The 18207-nt window shown below is 43.6% G+C and overlaps 2 protein-coding genes across 4 annotated transcripts in view; one reads left to right on the top strand and one right to left on the bottom strand.

Moving 5' to 3' along the window:
- The window catches only part of Adra1a (adrenoceptor alpha 1A), a 101255-nt gene extending 96585 nt beyond the window's left edge, over positions 1–4670 (bottom strand). Inside the window, exons 1-2 of one of the 3 annotated variants that reach the window (XM_004848377.3) lie at positions 4358–4670; positions 1654–3152 (exon numbers count right to left, since the gene is read on the bottom strand). In XM_004848377.3, the coding sequence (XP_004848434.1) occupies positions 1654–2536 (883 nt within the window). In that variant the 5' untranslated portion in view covers positions 2537–3152; positions 4358–4670. Of the gene's footprint in view, positions 1–1653; positions 3153–3627; positions 3764–4357 lie in introns of those variants that run through there. The other 2 variants (XM_021261311.2, XM_087216783.1) reach the window with 2 other exon arrangements.
- Positions 2743–4791, top strand: LOC147826876 (uncharacterized). Its single transcript, XM_087216731.1, has 3 exons — positions 2743–2901; positions 3160–4123; positions 4654–4791. The coding sequence occupies exons 1-2, from the start codon at positions 2743–2745 to the stop codon at positions 4096–4098; spliced, it is 1098 nt and encodes a 365-aa protein (XP_087072857.1). The 3' UTR covers positions 4099–4123; positions 4654–4791.
- Positions 4792–18207: the final 13416 nt, after the last annotated feature.

The following is an 18207-nucleotide window of genomic DNA, read 5'->3' as shown; positions in this document are numbered from 1 at the left end:
TGATGTTTTGCTAATGCTTGCTAACCCTTGACTCTTTAAGGGTGTACTCATTTGTGTGTGTCTATCTCCTTCAAAAGAATGCAAACATTTCACAGGCAAAGACTTTTTTGCTTTGTTCACCCTAAGCTATAAAACAAGTGCTCAATACATACTTGTCAAGTGAGCAGGTGAATAAGTGTGCCAAGTTCCAGTGGCAGTGAGAGGTGGGATACAGGAAGGCGGGCAGGTGGTCAGCTGGTTGGGTAGAGTGTTATCTCCACCAGTTCAAAACTGTGCACTCTGGGAGCAGAGTAAGTCACAGTGACAGGCAGGTACAAGGCAAGGCTAGGTGGTGGATGGAAAGGGGCCTCTCCAGCAGCCTGTCCCATGGAAACTTCTGCCATGTTAGAAATAATGTACATCTTTGCCAATGAAAATAGTAGCCACTGGCTACATGGCACTATTGAGCACCTCAAGTGACTTGTGGGATAGAGGAACTGAATTTTGATATTATTAAATATCAAAACAGTTACATATGCCTGGTGACTATGGTATCAAAACCTGAAGACTAGCTCTCCCACCCCAGAATTTCAGGATAACAGCTGCTTAAAGGCTGAGTGAAATACAGAGTTTGGCACAATGTCTGGAACATAGTTGGCACTCAAAATATGGCACTGCTATTATGACAGAGTTGCATTAAGTACATGCCGTTTAAATGTGGCTCTAAGGCACCTGGAATGGTTTTTTATTAATTTTCACTTTTTGTTAGAATTAGTGGATAACCAGTATGTGGGTCTATATTTGTGCTCATGAACTAAAAACAGCAAACAACCATTTTTGGATCTCACTGAAGGCCTTTCAGAGATAGATAACTATTCCAAGGAGATCAGCCTGCAGATACTTATAATGAGCTAATTAGTTTTGACAACAGCTTACTTAGCATCTGCAAAACACTGAAACTGCAACATTACAGTATTATTTTCAAACAATGTCATCTGCAACTTCCTGGATGATTCTGGATAAGAGCAGTGTCTGTTTTAATACTTAGCATTAAAATAAGTAAGTATTTAGTTATTGACAACATTATAAGAAAATCTTTAAGGCTTAAATGGTTTGGACATAAAATCATTTTTGTTGTTAGTGGTTTATTCTACATCCTTCCATACTGAATCCAGAATATAAAATTAACAGATATAGCACATAGGCAGACCATTTGAATCTTTATGAACAATCTAATGCAATAATAAACTCACACACTTGTCCAGTATAAACCTGGGGCTTATTTTCAGGCCAAGGGATTTGCATTCCCCATGACTGGCAGAGGGAAGATAGCATTCCACAACCTGCCTGACTACTCAGGGGAGACTCGAGTCTCCAGAGAGGGCTGAGAGATTTAAATTAAACACATGCTTAAAAGCTTTAAGGAGAGTTGACATTCTTATTAAGGAGACCAATTAATCTGCATCAGCCGGAAGCCACTTTACAGTTGATGAAAAAGTGCCCTAGGAACCCAGGTAAATGAGATGGGAGTAGAAAGAGAGGGAAAATTCGCGTTCCCACCAGGGGCCTGTCCCTGACTGTCACTGCTGTTTGAAACGCAGTCTCTCTTCCACTCACCGGAGAGGAAAAGAAGGGAGACCCCTAGACACCAAGGCAGGGGCTGCAAAGACTTACCAATGGGCATCACTAAGAAAAAGGGCAGCCAGCAGAGCACGAAGCAGCCGACCACGATGCCCAGCGTCTTGGCTGCTTTCTTCTCCCGGGAAAACTTGAGGAGCCGCACGGAGAAGTGCGTCTTGTTCTTGGAGCTGGTCACCCCATCCCCTTCTGCGGGGACGTTTTTGCGGTGGATGCGGAGCGTCACTTGCTCGGAGTCCGACTTGTCAGTCTTGAGGCCCGACGTGAGGCCCCGGCTCTCCCTCTTGGCCACCACGTAGACCCGGCAGTACATGACCAGGATGATGGCCAGCGGCACGTAGAAGGAGCCCAGCGCCGAGAACAGCACATAGCCCGGATCCTCGTTGATCTGGCAGATGGTCTCGTCCTGAGGGGCCGGCTGCCTCCAGCCGAAGAGCGGCCCGATGGAGATGACCAGGGACAGGGCCCACACGCAGAGCAGAGCGCGCAGGCCCCTCCTCTGGGTGACGATGGTGGGGTAGCGCAGCGGGTAGCTCACGCCGATGTAGCGGTCGATGGAGATGATGCAGAGGCCCATGATGGACGCGGTGCAGCACAGGACGTCCACCGCTGCCCAGATAGTGCAGAAGGCCCTGCCGAAGGCCCAGTAGCCCAGGACCTCGAAGATGGCCGAGAAGGGCAGCACGGTGGAGGTGAGCAGGAGGTCGGCCACTGCCAGGTTGACGATGTAGTAGTGAGTGACCGAGTGCAGATGCCGGTGACAGGCCACCGAGAGGATCACTAAGATGTTCCCCAGCACCCCGAAAAGAATGAGGCCCCCCAAGATCACCCCGAGCAGAATGGCCTTGGAAATGTTCACTGGCGTGGGCGGGTGGGTGCAGTTGGAGCTGTCGGAAGCATTTCCAGAGAGAAACACCATGGTCCCAGCCGGGGCTGGCAGGTCCAGCTCTGCAGGGCCACCGTGGGCGGGGGCGGGATGGGGGCGGAGGCCAGAGCAAGGGGGCCGGCAGTCAGAAGGCCTGGGCTCGGTTGGGGGTGAGAGAGAGCCCGCGGGAGGGAAACAACCCTGGCCAGTCCTGGGAGCCCTCGGAGGGCCAAGCCGAAGCGCAGGGCACTGGAGGTGACATGGCGAGGGGTGCGCGGGCCGCCAAAAGCCTCTCCACTCGCTGCTGCGGGCCCAGGGGCCTGGTGCCTCCCCACCCGAGGCCGCCTGCAAAGCCCAAGGGGAATCCTTTGCAAAATGCAGTCCCAGAATTACCAGAGTCCGCTTCTCGGTGCAGTCTGGTCCGTCCTAGTTGGGAGAAGACTGAGCATTCTGCACATAATGTGGAATTCAGTCTTCCACCAACCCACAGTCAACTACGGGTCAGCCTTCGATGCTCAAAGGCAGGGACCGCAGTTCCGACGCTGGGCTGCCGCTGGCCTCCCGCTGGCCTCCTCCTGTTCCTGGTTCTAGGCGCACGGGCAGGGCGACAGGGGTGTGAAATATTTGCAGAGTCTGGGGCGACGCTGGAGCTCGGTTTGCCCGCGTCCTCCTGAAAGAGCGGAAAGAGAAATGCGGCCCTTGAGCCTGGCGCTCCGGGAAGCGAGGCGGTGCCAAGCCCGACCCGCGGCGGACTCCAGCTGGGAGCCCCACGACCCTCACTCGGCCCCCGCGAGGAAGGAGAGGCGGGAGGGCGGGCCGACCGCTCTGGCGTCCCTCACCACCCAACCCGCTGTCCGGGACTTCGCCTTGTCGCCTTTGGCCAAGTTCAAGATGCAAAGCACAAAAATAAACAAGAAAATAAAAATCACTACCAACAACCCCCAGCCCAAGTCCCCAAGCTATACAACAAGAAGAACACAAGCCGACTCGCGGAGGCCAGGGTGAGACGCCAGCGCAGCGACAACAAAATCACGAAGCCCGCGCGAGGCGCGACTGCGGCGGGCGTGAGTCGCAAGCCCGGAGCCAGGTCGGAGCAATCCGGAGATCTACTCGGTTGCCACCCGAACAGGTTGCATAGCGGTCACCTGGAGGGGGCCACACGGGAGCCGCAGGGCCCGCGCCACGCACACGTTCGCGACGCGCAGTGTGCACTCGGGGTGCGGCGCGCGGGGCCGTGCAGCAGCCGGGGGGCCGCGAGCCAGGTCCAGCAAAGCCGAGCGCACCCCAGGGCTGAGCGCGACCCAGGTCCGGCCAGGCTTGGTTGCCAAGGCCAGGTCGCGAGCCCCCCCCCCCCCCCAGGCTCCGGGGAGCCGGGGCGGAGCGCGTCGCTCTGCCCAGGGGCTCCGCAAGCGGTGGTCACTGCGGATTCCGCAGGCGTAAAATCCCGCCCGCGCGCCTGGGGACGGGGGACATCTCGGGCTCTCCGGGCTGGGCGGCACGATGTGCGGCGGGAACCTGGGTTTCCACAGCCCCACACGGACCGAGGGACTCGGAACAGAAGTGCGGGGCATGGGGTCGTGGCCTCTGGCCTCCCATCCCGGGCAAGGCTCTTGTGAAAACCCCAGGCTGAAGCCGGCACAGGTGAGGGCAAACACCGACCACTCGCGCAAACCTCTTCCTACTCCCGAGCGATCCACCGCGGGTTAAAAAGACACTTGTTAGCTAGCAGGCAACTTCCCGGAGCAGGGGAGGGACACGGGCGTGGGGCGGGGGTGCTGGGAAAAGCCGGGTGGAAAAGCGGGCGACGCCAGGGGCGAGCGGGGCTCGGTCCGGCTCGGGACCCGGAGGGGCCTCGCTCTGGCCGCGCGCACTCACCTGCGCGCGATGCGGCCCGGTCCCGCGCGGGGAGGCGCGCACTGGCCTCGGCTCCGGAGCCCCGGGCGGCCGCCTCCTCCCGGTGGGGCGTGGGGACCGTCTCGCCCACGGCCAGACCCTCGGCCCTCTGCACCCGCCGACTCACCGCCCGCACCGCGGGGTCCCCTCCAAACTCCGGACTCGCTGCGCTTCACCTGGGCACTTTAAAATAAAGAGTGAAAAAAGAAAAAAAAAAAAACGGAACCCCCACCCCAACAACCAACCAGTAACTCCACTATCACCCTTTTAATATTCAGCTCCTCGACACCAGAAAAGAAAGGCGAGGAACTTTGCAGCTCTCGGTGACGTAACACATGCAGGAGCCCAGCTAGTACCGTAATCTCCTGCTGTTACCGTATTACTCCTCGGCCACTGGCAAAGCGCGCTCCCCGGCCCTGATTTCTTCTCTCGCCAGAGAGTGAGCTGGATTTTAGCTTTTCTATAAAAAGAGAGGTGTGTGTGTGTGTGTGTGTGTGTGTGTGTGTGTGTAATTTGTAGTAAATAACTTTAAATAGCCTGATTTTAAAAATAAATTAAATTGGACACACTTGCCTGATACTACTGCACACATGTTATATTCACAGAAATTCTGGGAAAAAGTTACTTTGAACAACTTAACATTTGGCCTAGGTTTGTTAAAATCAAAGAGCATCTTGTTATGCTAAATATGCAGATAAATTATAATATCTTGAAGTGTTTTAAAAGCAAGTAAAATCAGATAAAATTCAATAAACTGGATTATAATAATAAAATTGTATTCCAGACAGGTAAAGTGAGTGTATCTAAATCTTATTAAATGTAATCCGCCTTATATTTTTTAGTCATATGAGTTTTTAAGCATTGTGTTTGTTCTCTATGTAGTTTCTCGTATGATTTGGTGTTTTTAAGTGGCTATACATTTATTTCCAGTTTTCATTGAAAAATGTTTTCTTTTTTTTCACTTTAAATTACTGGTACTTTAATAGTCACAAGATTTGACATGAAAAATACCACTAATAAATAACAAAAACGGGAAAAGTGTTTTCTTGAAGTACTGTTACTTCTCTTTAATTCTGATTCAGTAATAATTGGAGTATGGAAAGTTGACACAACTAGTTTTATTTGCTTTTTTTCTGGTAAATTCTATGTTCTATTTACCTTATGTTTACACTTGTTCTTAGCCAAAAGGGCCGAGACGTGATATTTACCTTATGTTTAAATAAAACTATATGTATTTCATAATATTAAGAAAAACAAGAATTTTTCCCATTCTAACTTCTACCTCCTAAATCATCTTGCATCTTTATTGATTCAAACAAAGCATACTTTCTTATTTACTGGGCTCCTGGAAGCCCGGTAACAGATAATTTTGAGCAATGGTATAAACTTAAATTCTCTTTCCTGAACACAATCAATATTATTACTTTTCTAAATGCGATAATATTTGGAAGGTGCCTTTAGTGCAATAAATGTCACAGTGTTTGGAGAAATGTTCACCAGAGGCTCAGGGAGCCCTATATCACTGATGACCTAATATGTAGATTTCCTTTTCTTTTGTACACAAAATCTCCCCACCACTGCATCTATAGAGATGGTACCCACACCTCCTACATGTGATGTGCCTTTAATATTATTTTGAAAACATATGCACAAGTGGCTTGTTCATCCATGAAATGAATTTTAGGCTATTGAAGAAGCATAGGGGTGAGCAGAAAAGAAGCAAGATACTTCTGGCCTGATGGAGTCACCTATCCCTCTGGGGTTCAGTCCCCTTAGGTGGAGCAGGCTGCTCCGAGGTTCCCTGGGACTCTAACACCTCATCACCAAATATATGCGGAATGTCTCTTTCACACATTCTATCCCCACCTCCAGCCCCTGGATATGCACTGCTTACTTTCCTACTTGCTAACCTCAGGCTATGAATGTCAGTTGTCTATCAAGTTCTGCTCTATGGTAGATAAAGGAAGGTGAAAATGTCTCAGCTTTGCAAAGTCGAAATCTACAAAGGTCTCTGGGACTCTCAGTCATTCAACTCCTACACATGGGAATTGACCCGACCCTCAGTAACTAACTAGCTGATGCCAAGACCAGAAAAACTTTGTTACCAAGAACCCAGTCCCTTCATGCTGAACTACATCCCCAGACCCCCTTTTTATTTTGAGACAGAGTCTTGTCCACCCTGGGCTTGAACTCGAGCTCCTCCTGCCTCAGTCTCCTGGAGAGCTAGGCTTACAGGTGTCTACCACTGGGCCTGGCTTGGATCCTCTTGAAAGCGTATTTGAAGTGGACATCCTAGGAGGTGACTGAGCTGGACCGGTGGGCAGGTGCAGTGAAGAGAGAGCAAGCTGTGGAGTCATTAAGGTGCTGTCCTCTTCCTCCTAAGACATCACAGCGAGATAGTTTTCTGAGTCTTGGTTTCCTAATTTTCAGAGGGAGATAATGAAATCCCACAGGGTTGTCAGTGGGGTTGAGTGAAATTGTCTCTCTCAAGAATGTAGCCAATAATGCTTATTAACTCTTTTAAAGTCAAGCTTAACCCTTCCCCTCTCCGCTCCTTTTGTGCACTCAAGAATAATATAGTTCTAATTCAGCATAGTCCACGGGCACGGGTACGGTCAGCTGGAGAGTGTTTGAAGTGACCCGAACATTACACTTGGGTCCAGTGGTGAAGTTGAATGATTCAACATAGGGTACTGGGAGAGCTGTTCCTCCTCCCCGTTCTCCTCTTGTCCCACATTGTGATGCTTAATCTTCACTGTCATCTTGATTGGCTTGGGGGACACCTGGGGGCTTAGCATGCACACTTATGGGTGTGTCTGGGAGGATCATGGAAGCATGACCTTGGGCATTATGTCTGGTCCCTGGCTCTTTCCCTGTCTTTTTGCTTCCTGGCAGCCATGAAGTGCTCAGATTCACTCTACCCTGCCCTTCCACCATGATGTTACTGCGTTTGAATTAATGACCATGGACTGAAACCCCTGGAACTCAGAGCCAAAATAAACCTCTCCTCCTTTAAGCTGTGGCTCTCAGGTATTGAGTCCCTGCAAAGGAAGCACTGACCAATACACACTTCTTGAGGGGCTATGTGAATGTGTGTGAACACTCAGGCCAGCATCCATGCAGCCGCTCCTTGGCTGTGGGCCTTGGGGTGCACACTCTTGTGATATTGTCTGTCCAGAGAGGATGAGCCCAGGTAAAAGGCCTGAAGGCCCTAAAAGAGACTGTGTGGTCATTTAGGGTAGGGGATTCTGGGACCCAAAGCTTGGCATAGGAGAGGGAATACAGGCTCCAGACAGGCACATTGCTTTAGCCTCATGGAGCCGGGGGAAGGCCATTGTCAAACAGAGTCAGAGTTGAACTCTGTAAAGACTGAAACCCAAGGAAAGACCCCTCCTGCCTGGTGCAAAGGGAGCTACTCTGTAGACTTCAGGTGTGATGGAAGCTGGGGAGGTTCTGGGAAGGCTCATGGGTGATATTGCTTAAGACTTGCAGGACAAGCAGCATTCAGATGAGTAAACAAAAGTAGGAAGGTGAATTAGCAGCTGCATCACAGTGGTGTGTGTGTGTGTGTGTGTGTGTGTGTGTGTGTGTATTCTGAGACACAGGAAGCACTGTCTGCTTGGAGACGAGGGGCCCAATCAGCACACACTCGATGGCTTCGATTGGCAGGACTTGAGTGATTGGTGAGAAAGTCAGCCGGCGTGAGAGATTTTGAGGTTAAAAAAAAGATTCTGTCAATCATTCTCTTAGAAAACAATGGACAATGGAATTAGGAGCTGTTTTCTGGGATTTATGATTCCAAGTGACAGGGTGGAGGGCTTATTGTTAGCATCCACTGAAAAAACCCCCCCGGCTTTTCAACTAATTCTCTTCAGGTAAAATGGGAGGAAAATGAAAAACACTACCCAGAAAGATATTGATGCAGCATCAAGTCACAATTCTCCAAACAAGCATTGTGTTCTAATCCTTTATCGAACTGAGGCAACTGTACAGTGCAGGACACTGCTGAAGGGAGGATTTGATGAGATAATAACTCTGCCTTTGGTATCACTTGCTCACATTCTTGTCTCCCAGAGAAAATAACGTGCCCCACATCTTGTGAGTTGAATCACTTCATCTATGCATTATAGGAATGTCATCATGGGACTCTGGTGTCCAGTTGGCCCACAGCCAACCAGCAACTTTGGTCTTGTACAGCACCTGAGTTAAGCCACATCAGTCACATTCTCTCTATATCTTTGTCAAATATTATCTGAAAAGGGAAGCAAAAGACCTCAGTCAATACCTTTACCAAGTGTAGAAGTGCTTTGCCTTATTTCTTCACCTGCAGATGGGCTGTTACAGGCACATCGAAATGTTTATTGACCTGCATTTGATTTTAAAATGCATGCTTATGACAGCACATTTTTAAGTCAAACATGTACGAAAATAAAAGTGATCACATTTTCTCATTTTTGGCTCATGAATGTAAATTATATTCATAGAAAAATACACGTGAAATGTATACATTCTTTTATTATGTGTGTAATATGTACATATTGTATTGTACATATTACATGCAATACTGTGTTTCTACAGTTACAGATTTCACTTTTCTACTTATATGTTGCATGAACTCATTCGCATATTATTTGTTTTTTTTTTGTTTTTTTGTATTTTTTGGTACTGGGGATCGAACTCGGTCCTTATGCTTGCGCAGCAGGCGGTGAAACCACTGAGCTAAATCCCCGGCTGCATATTATTAAATGTGTACTAAAATATGATTTACCACAGCTGCACAGTATTTCAGTTCTGAGTACATGCTGTGTTCTGAATGTTTCTACTGTCCTTCCCCACATTCACACATTGAAACTTAACCTGCAAAAAATAGTGTGAAACTTGGAATCTTTGGGAGGTGACTGGGTCATGAAGGGAGTGACCTTATGAATAGGATTCGTGTCCTTACAAGAGAAGTATGAGGCAGCCCTTCCCACTTTCTACCAGTGAGGAAATATAAGCAGTGTCATCCACAGAGGAACAGGCCTTCCCCAGATGCCCAGTCTACTAGGACTTTGATCTTAGACTTCCCAGCTTCCAGAACCGTGAGCCATAAATTTCTTTTGTTTGCAAATTATCCAGTCTAAGGTGTTTTGTGACAGTAGCCTGAATGGACCAAAACAGTATGATAAATTTAAGTATTTAGTTTTTCAAAAATTATACTATAATTTTTCTTAAGATTAATTTCCATGACTATAGAGGACTAAAGATTATGAGCACTTAAAAAGTTATAATACATATTGCCTTCTATAAAGCTTTTACAAATATAACTATAAAATGTAAATTCCCAATAGTAGTATATGGGATGATTTTTTTTGTCCCTTCTCAAACTTGGGCATTTATAATAAAATAGACACATATGTAATTATATGTAAATGACATAAATCTTAGCCAATTTGGTAAATAAAATATATCTAATTAAAAACTTTGTGTTTTTAAATTATTTCACATTTATTCCACTTATTCTTTTGTAATGTGTTTGTCCATGCTTTTGCCAATCATTTTGATCAGAAACTGCTATAGTTATTCCAAACAGGAAGTGAATTAACGCAGGAATTAGAGGCTTGAAAATTATTAGGAAAGATTGGGAAGCAGAGAAGGGAAAGCTGCTATTGTACTTGCTTTCAGAAGATCAGGAATGGCAGAAGTATCCAGAATTATGCGGATGGGTTCTGCTTCCTAAAGCACCAGCGATGTGCAGGGCACACAAAGCCCCGACAGAAGCCCACATCTGCTGCGATAGGAAGACTTCACCTTCACAACACAGCCACAGGGGGAGCAGTGGCACCTACTCCTCCTCCGCTTCCCAGAGTCTCACAGGACTCCCTCTCCTTGGTGCACTGTGACCCAGAATCCTGATGGCAGAGGTTCTTCCAGCCACTGAAATGCAGAGAAGAACACAGAGGAAAACAACTTGGTCTAATGTCTGTTGCCTATTTTTATAATGGAGTTCCCCCTTTTATTGATTTGTAAGAACTCTTTATATGTGATGTGGCCATGAAAATGTGCCACTTGGATCTCTTGCAACAGGAGGCACAGTTCGTTGACTGGCAGCCTTAGGTTTTTGCCTTTCTGGTCCTGTTAGTGGGTCGGTGCTCACACCACACTTCCTTTGGGCTCCTTCCAACCATGGCTAAGCATGGCAGAGGTTCTAATGTAGACCTGTTATTACAAGACCTGGGATTGCCTTTGTGGGCAGTTGGGTCTGTTAAACTTGAGGTGTGCTACTGTTTAGCACTTCCCCCCATCCTCCTTCATTCCTTTCTCCTTTGAGTGTCCAATTTGAATCTGCCTGAAAATGCCCCTTGCCTTTTCTAACTCCCGTTTTCCCCACAGATATTTCTCCAGTGATCTTTCATATGATTAATCATATCTCAGCATCTATTTCTTGGAGGAGCAAAATTAACACATGAATTAATGATGTTAGCATTTTGTGACACTTGTTGCCATTTCTTCATGTCCTAGACATTTAAAGGAAAACTATGAATTTATATAAAGACAGGCTCTGCAATAAGCACTCTCATAATCCACACAAAATGGTGTATTTATCTTTACCTGAGTAACCTATGACCCTTACATGCCCATCTTTTGTGTATATTTTACAGTTTACTTATTGTTGCTTTTCCTCTATGAGCAGGATGGTTTGTTTACCTCATGAAAGAACCTCCCAGGGCTCCCTTATTTCTCTCTACTTAGTGAATTTCCCTCCTACACTTAGAACTTATGGTAGGACTGAAATTATGGTGGGTAAGTACACCAATTTTAAGATCCTTCTGAAATGAAACCCTGCTGAGAGGCAGTTCTCTAATTTTCTCTGGCAGCAAATTAGCAAATAATACAGCATTATTTTAAGACTTTAAGTGAGAGGTTTTTTTCCCCTTCTCTTTTATTGAAGGACAAGCTTGAGATCTGGATCAATACCTGAGTTTTCTCCCCACTTGTTAACTTAACTGCCAATGACAGAGTCTCTTTATTTCTAGAGGACATGTGACATAAGTTGATAAGATGTTCTTATTCCTCTGCCCAGCATCAGAAAAACAAAAGCAAACCAAACCAAATGACAAAAAATGAATTTTACTGTTCTTTTTCTAAATTTTATGAAATCATCTTTATAAGTTTTCTATTCTATTGAAGCAATCAAGTGAATTCAATGAAGAGGATTTTATTAAGTCTGTAAGAAAAAAGTCAGAAGTTAGGTTAATCTGATTTTAGCACCAACTATAACTGGAAAATCCTTGAAAGAAGTGTTACATTATTAGCTGAGAAAAACATGAAAAAAACTCCTCCAAGATACTCAGGATCTTGTGTGTCTGTTTGATAATTTCAGTGATGAGTGAGTTTTTAAAATTTAAAAAAGCAAGGAAATTTTTAATGAAGTAAATTGTACAGTAGTTTAGACTAACATGGGTAGGTTGATGTCCATCAATATAATAGCTGTGACTATGTTAAGCACATAAAATCTAAGTTCAAAAATATACTCTCTTATATAAACTGAAGTTCAAGGCAGGATACCTTACCTCTCTTTCCCACAAGATTTCTATGTCTCAGAAATTGTGTAGCTACCAGTATCCTATGACAAAAATAGTGAGGTGGATAATCAAGGCATTAAATATTAGTCTCTTTGGTTAATATTTGAGAAAATGAAATGTTCAAGATAACTAGTGATCTTGATTAAATTTCATGGCAAGATAGTTTATCATTTCATATGTTGGTCAGAATAAGGACAGGAAATATAGTGCACAAGGAAGAGTTTAACTGGAAAAATGTTTATGAAAGTTCTATTCATGGTACTTGCAGTTTGGATAATTTAGATTAGGGAAAAACTTTCTAAATATGACATCAAAAGTAGAACCTGTAAAAAATTTAAAAATTAAACTACATCAGTATTCAATATTCAGTGTGATAAAAAGAAGAGAGTACAATATTAAAACTTTAGTTGGGCCAGGGATTTAGCTCAGTGGTTCTGCCCCCCGCCTCACAAGGGGAAGGTCCGGAGTTCGATCCCCAGTACCAAAAAACAACAACAAAACTTTAAATGGGAGCAATATATTTAAAACATTTAGCAAACAGATTATTTTCCAAAATATGTATATTCTATTGTTTTCTGGCCTCCATTGTTTTGGAGAAGTGGATCAAATTTCCATTACAATTTCCCTATAGATAATGTAACATTTTTCTTTTGCTGATTTAAGATTGTTCTGTCTTTGAATTTCATGTACTTGACTATGATATGTCTTTGTCATTGTTTGCATTTATCCTGCTGAGCTTCTTGTATCTATAAATTTAGGCTTTTTACTTCCTTTGGAAATATGTAGCCATTATTTTCTCAATTTCTTTCTTACCTTATTCTCTCTCTCTTCTCTGGAATTTTAATTGGACTAATTGCACTCATATCCTTGTTGTCTTTCATGTGCTCTGGCTATGTTAATTTTTCTCAATTTATCTAACAATCCTTGTTAGTGAACTCTTTTTTATTTCCAGAGTTCTTATTTGTTTCTTTTTTTAGTTGTAACTATCTGTTATGATTCCTCACTCATTCACTACTGGGAGTATATTTTCTTTAAATACTACAATTCATTTATAGTAGCTATATTAATGTCTTTTCTGATAATTTCAACACCTGAGTAGATACAGAATTAATTTCTACTCACTGCTTCCACTACCTCCTTAAATATAGATCATATTTCTTCATATGCCTAGCAATTTTTTTATTATGTGCTAGACAATATGGTTAACGGTGTGGATTTTTGGAGACTCTGTATTTGGTTATGTTCTTCTTAAGTGTGTTGGATTTTGCTTCATCAGGAAATTAAATTGCCAAGCCTCCAACTCTAAGTTCTGCCTCCCAGGTCATGGGCATCGGCTCGGTGGCCATGTCTCTTTGTAGATTTCAGTATAATTTTTGTAGAGTTCCTGTCAACAGGGTAGAAGAAGCCCCCTTTTTATATATCTTTGCCAAAATTTGTTATCTTTCGTCTTTTTTGTGGTGACTATTCTAACATGTATGAAATGCCATCTTTTTTGTGATTTTAGTTTGCATTTCCCTAATAATTGGGTTAAATGCTCGTTTTCATGTATATTTTGGCTATCTACATGTCTTTTTGGCCTTTTGCCCATTTTTAAATTGGGCTTTTTAAAATTTTTTTGCTATTGAGTTCAGTTCCTTATATATTTTTTGATATTAATCACTTGTAAGATGTATGGTTTGCAATGATTTTCTCCAGATCCATATGCTATGCTTTGGGCGTGGTTTGGATGTCCCCCAAGTTCCTGGTAAGGAGAGTCTTGGTCCCCAGAGTAGCACTGTTGGCAGATGATGGACCCTTTGGGCCGTGGGATAGTGGGGACCCTTAGATCATTGTTGGAATGCCCTCAGGGAAGATAGTGGAGCCCTACTCGCTACAGGCTCTTCTATACATGCTTACTCCACCATGTTGTGACTACATCCAGCAGGGGCTTTGCTCCAACTGAACCAATGCCACTTCTATGCCCTTGAACCTCCAAAAACTGTGGGCTAAATAAATTGTTTGTAAAGTTAGCTGCCTCAGGTATCTCATTGTGATAAACCAGTGTACCATGGGTTGTGTCTTCACTATGTTATTTTCTTTGTTTTACAGAGCTTTTTTGTTTCTTTTAGTTTTGCTTTTGTTGCCTGAGCTTTTAAGGTCAAATTTAAAAATATTTTTTGGCAGTACTGGGATTGAACCCAGGGCTTTGTGCCTAGTCAAGCAGCTTTACCACTGAGCTACATCCTCAGCCTAGGTTTAAAAATCTTATCCAAAACAATGCTATGTAGCTTTCTTCCTATTTTATTTAACAGTTTTATAGTTTAAAGCCTTATAGTTAAACCTTTAGTCCTTTTTGAGTTTAGTTTTGTGTATAGTGTGAGATAAATACCCAATTTCATTGTTCCACACAAAAATACATCATTTCCAACATTGTTTATTGAAGAGACTGCCAGTTATCAATTTTGTGCTCTTGGCAACTTTGTCAGAGATCACTTTCCGTAAATACATATGTTAATTTAATTTCCAGGCTTTTTATTCTGTTGTATTGTGTGATATGTCTAATTTTTACCAGTGCCATGCTGCTTTGATGACTATAGCATTGTAGAATATTTTGAAATAAGGTAGTGTGATGCTTTTGGCTTCTTTAAGGATTGCCTTGGAGAAACACACACACACACAGAGTTCCATTTGAATCTTACGAATTTTTTCTATTTTTGCAAAAAGTATCATTGTATTTTGATAGAGATTGCATTGAATCTGTAGATAACTTTGGATAGTATGAACATTTAAAAGTATTCTTCCAAACCACAAACATAAAACATCTTTCTATTTTTTGTGCCTTCAATTTTTTTCATCAATGCCTTCTTGTTTTCAGTGTACAAATCTTTTACCTCCTTGGTTAAATTTAAGTCTTTGTAGCTACTGTAAATGGGATCATTTTCATGATTTCCTTTTCATATAGTTTATTTATAGTGCATAGAAATGCTACTGATTTTTGTTTATCTGATGTTTTATTACCTGTGACTTTACTTATGATTTCTAACAGTTCCTTGGTGGAGTCTTTAGAATTTTCTACATATAAATATAAAGTCATATCACCAACAAACAGAAAAGATTTTACATATTTCTTTTCTAATTGGATGCATTTCCTTTCTTTCTTGTGTCTGATTGATCCATTGAGGGCTTTCAGTCAGTACTATGGTGAACAGAGTGGTTAAATATGCCTTGTTCCTGATCTTTGGGCAAAAGCTTTCAGTTTTGTTTCTTTGAGTATAATGTTAGCTGTGTGTATTTTAATATTGTGGCTCATGCCTTATAAACTACATTTGTTAAGAGATTTTATCATAACAAGTTGTTAGATTTTTGTCAACTTTCCCTTCCCTACCTTCACCCATCTCATATCCTGACAATATTGAATCTGTTTTCTGTTTCCTTAAAAAGTTTTTATTTCAAAACGTCATATGAAGGAAAGCAAATAATCAGTTACCTTTTGGGGGCTTAGGTGTTTTTGATCCTCCTGGATGTTCATTAAAGTATTACATGTAACCATAGTTAATTCCTTTTTATTGAAGAATAGCATTCTACGGTATACATCATTAGTTTAACTATTCACCTTTTGAAAGTCATCTTTATTATGAATAAAGAATCTGCAAATATTCATGCATATACAGGTATTTATGTGAATATGAGTTCTCATGTTTTCTGGATAAATGCCCAATACATGTGCTGGGTTGTATGGTACATATGTGTTCAGTTTAAAAGAAAGTGCCGAATTGTTTTCCATTATCCTCCAGCACCATGAGTAATATATTAGGGGTTTGCTTTCTCCACATTTTTACCAGCATTTGATACTGTCACTTCAAAAATAATTTAGCTATCCTGACAGGCATGATATTTCCTTGTGTTTTAAATTTGTATTTCCTTCATGACTAGTGATGAGCATTGTTTTATGTGCTAATTTTCCATCTATTTGTCCTCTTCAGCGTAATGACTATTATTTTATTTATTTATATTTTTGGCCTACTTTCCATGTGATTATTTTTTCTCACAAGCTTTGCAAGTTCTTAGTATATATTCTAGGAACCAGTCTTTCGTTGGCTATGTGGTTTTCAAGGCATTGACCTCAGCTTCTAGCTCGTGTTTTTATCCCACCCTTAGGTATGATTCCTAGCACTGTATCTGGCCAAGGTCGCCATCTTCTCTGTTCTCAAGATAAGCCCTGATTTGTGCTATTGGGCTACTGGGTTGTCCAGTTAGCGTTCCTTCTACTCTCAGCAGTGTCCTGTGTTATGTGTGCTGTTATTGGGTCACTCCACCCATTGAGAGAGAGAGACAGGGAGAGAGAGAGAATTCATAATGATGACCACTGAGGAATTCTTACTTGGTGAAAGAAAAGGAGATACTTCTAAGGGGTTTCCATTATGGAAAGATGGAAAGAAGTCAGGAGGAGGATGTTTGGGACTGGCTGATATGTTTATAAGTGTGGCTGGTGTATGTAGAGTTTGAGCTGCTGGTGAGGGATGTGCAGCATGCAGTATTGTATAGGATAGTAGCTCCACAGCAGCGATGGAAGCGCTGGGAGTTACACTGTGAGCCAGGTTCTGTATTGCTAACACAGAGATTTGGCAGGGGACAAAACAGTGCCTCTCCCAGGTAGCCTACAATCTAGGGAGAACAGGTGTCTTGGACAACTGTTTGAAAGCAGGAATACATGCCCTACAGAGGTCCCTAGTCGCACAGAATACACCAAATCAGCCTGCTGCACACAGGAAGGTCTGTGCACGCCCTACCGAGGTCCTGAGTTGCACAGAAGACACCGAATCACCCCACTGCAGACAAGCAGCCACCTGGTTCCACACTACAAAGACGCAGAGAACACCAGACCACCAGACAAAGGTACTGAGTCCCGCTGTTCCTGGCCCAGAGGTAGGGGCTTCTGAGCCATCGTCCCACTGCTCCTGGCCCAGAGGAAGAGGCTTCCCAGTCACCATCCCTCCCGCTGCTCTCAGCCCAGAGGAAAGGGCTTTTGGGCCACCTTCTGTCCTGCCACTCCTGGCCCAGAGGAAGGGGCTTCTGAGCCACCATCCCTCCCACCGCTCCCGGCTCAGAGGGAGGGGCTTCTGAGCTGCCATCCCACTGCTCCTGGTCCAGAGGAAGGGCCTGACAGGCCACCATACTTCCCGCTGCTCCCAGCCCACAGAAAAGGGCTTTTGAGTCACCATCCCTAGCACTGTTCTTGGCCCCTGTCCCACCACACCCAGCTCAGAGGAGGTAATCTGTGAAGGTGCTAACAGCCCCCCGCCCCAGTCGAAATGAGAAAACACATAAATAAGTCTCAAAACCAGACTTCCAGATCACCTACAGCAACCCCAAAGGGAAATGAGATGGAACACTCTGATACTCAACCACCTGGACCCACTGAACTGGCAACAAAAGGGGATCTGGAAAAAATGAAATCAGAAATAATTTCTCAGATAACAGGAGAAATTGTGCCCCGAGTGCAAGACATGATTAACAAATCTAGAGAGGAGCTGAGGAACATGATGGAATCCCAACATAAGAAACAAATGGAATCCATAAAACAGATGCAAATAGATTTCCAGGACATGAAAAACTCCACTGAAAGTCTACACAACAGAATGAGCCAAGGTGAGGACAGAATTTCAGATATAGAAGATAAGATTGCAATTAGTGACCAGGAAAAGAAAAATTGCTTCAAAATTATAAGGGAACATGAGAAATCAATCCAGCAGCTGCTAGATGATGCAAAGAAGAATAACATAAGACTGATTGGGCTCAATGAAGAAACAGGAGAGAGTGGAGATGACATAAAAAAATCTCTTCAGAGAAATAATGGCAGAAAACTTCCCAAGCAGGGGAAAAGACCTTGACATAAAGATAAGTCAGGCATATAGGACTCCAAATAGGCTTGATCCAAAAAAATCTACACATAGGCATATAATTGTTAAGATTCCAGAAACACAACAGAAGAACAAAGTTCTCCAAGCAGTCAGAGAAAAGAAACAAATCATATACAAAGGAAAGTCTATCAGAATCACAGCAGATTTCTCAACACAAACCAACAAGGCAAGAAGAGCTTGGAGTGACATATTCCAAGCCCTCAAAGAAAACAGCCTCCAACCCAGATTGATGTACCCTGCAAAACTATCTTTCAAAATGGATGGAGAAATAAGATACTTTCATGACAAAGAGCACCTTAGGAACTTCGTGAATACCAAACCAGCACTCCAAAGAATTTTACACAATATGCTAGGAACAGACATTGAG

This window comes from Heterocephalus glaber, unplaced genomic scaffold (genome assembly GCF_053883595.1).
Source record: "Heterocephalus glaber isolate CG9 unplaced genomic scaffold, H.glaber_assembly_v1.0 deba00001460, whole genome shotgun sequence".
Taxonomy (NCBI): Eukaryota; Metazoa; Chordata; class Mammalia; order Rodentia; family Bathyergidae; genus Heterocephalus; species Heterocephalus glaber.
The sequence above is the reverse complement of the archived record's forward strand: the minus strand, read 5'-3'. Positions and strand labels throughout refer to the sequence as shown.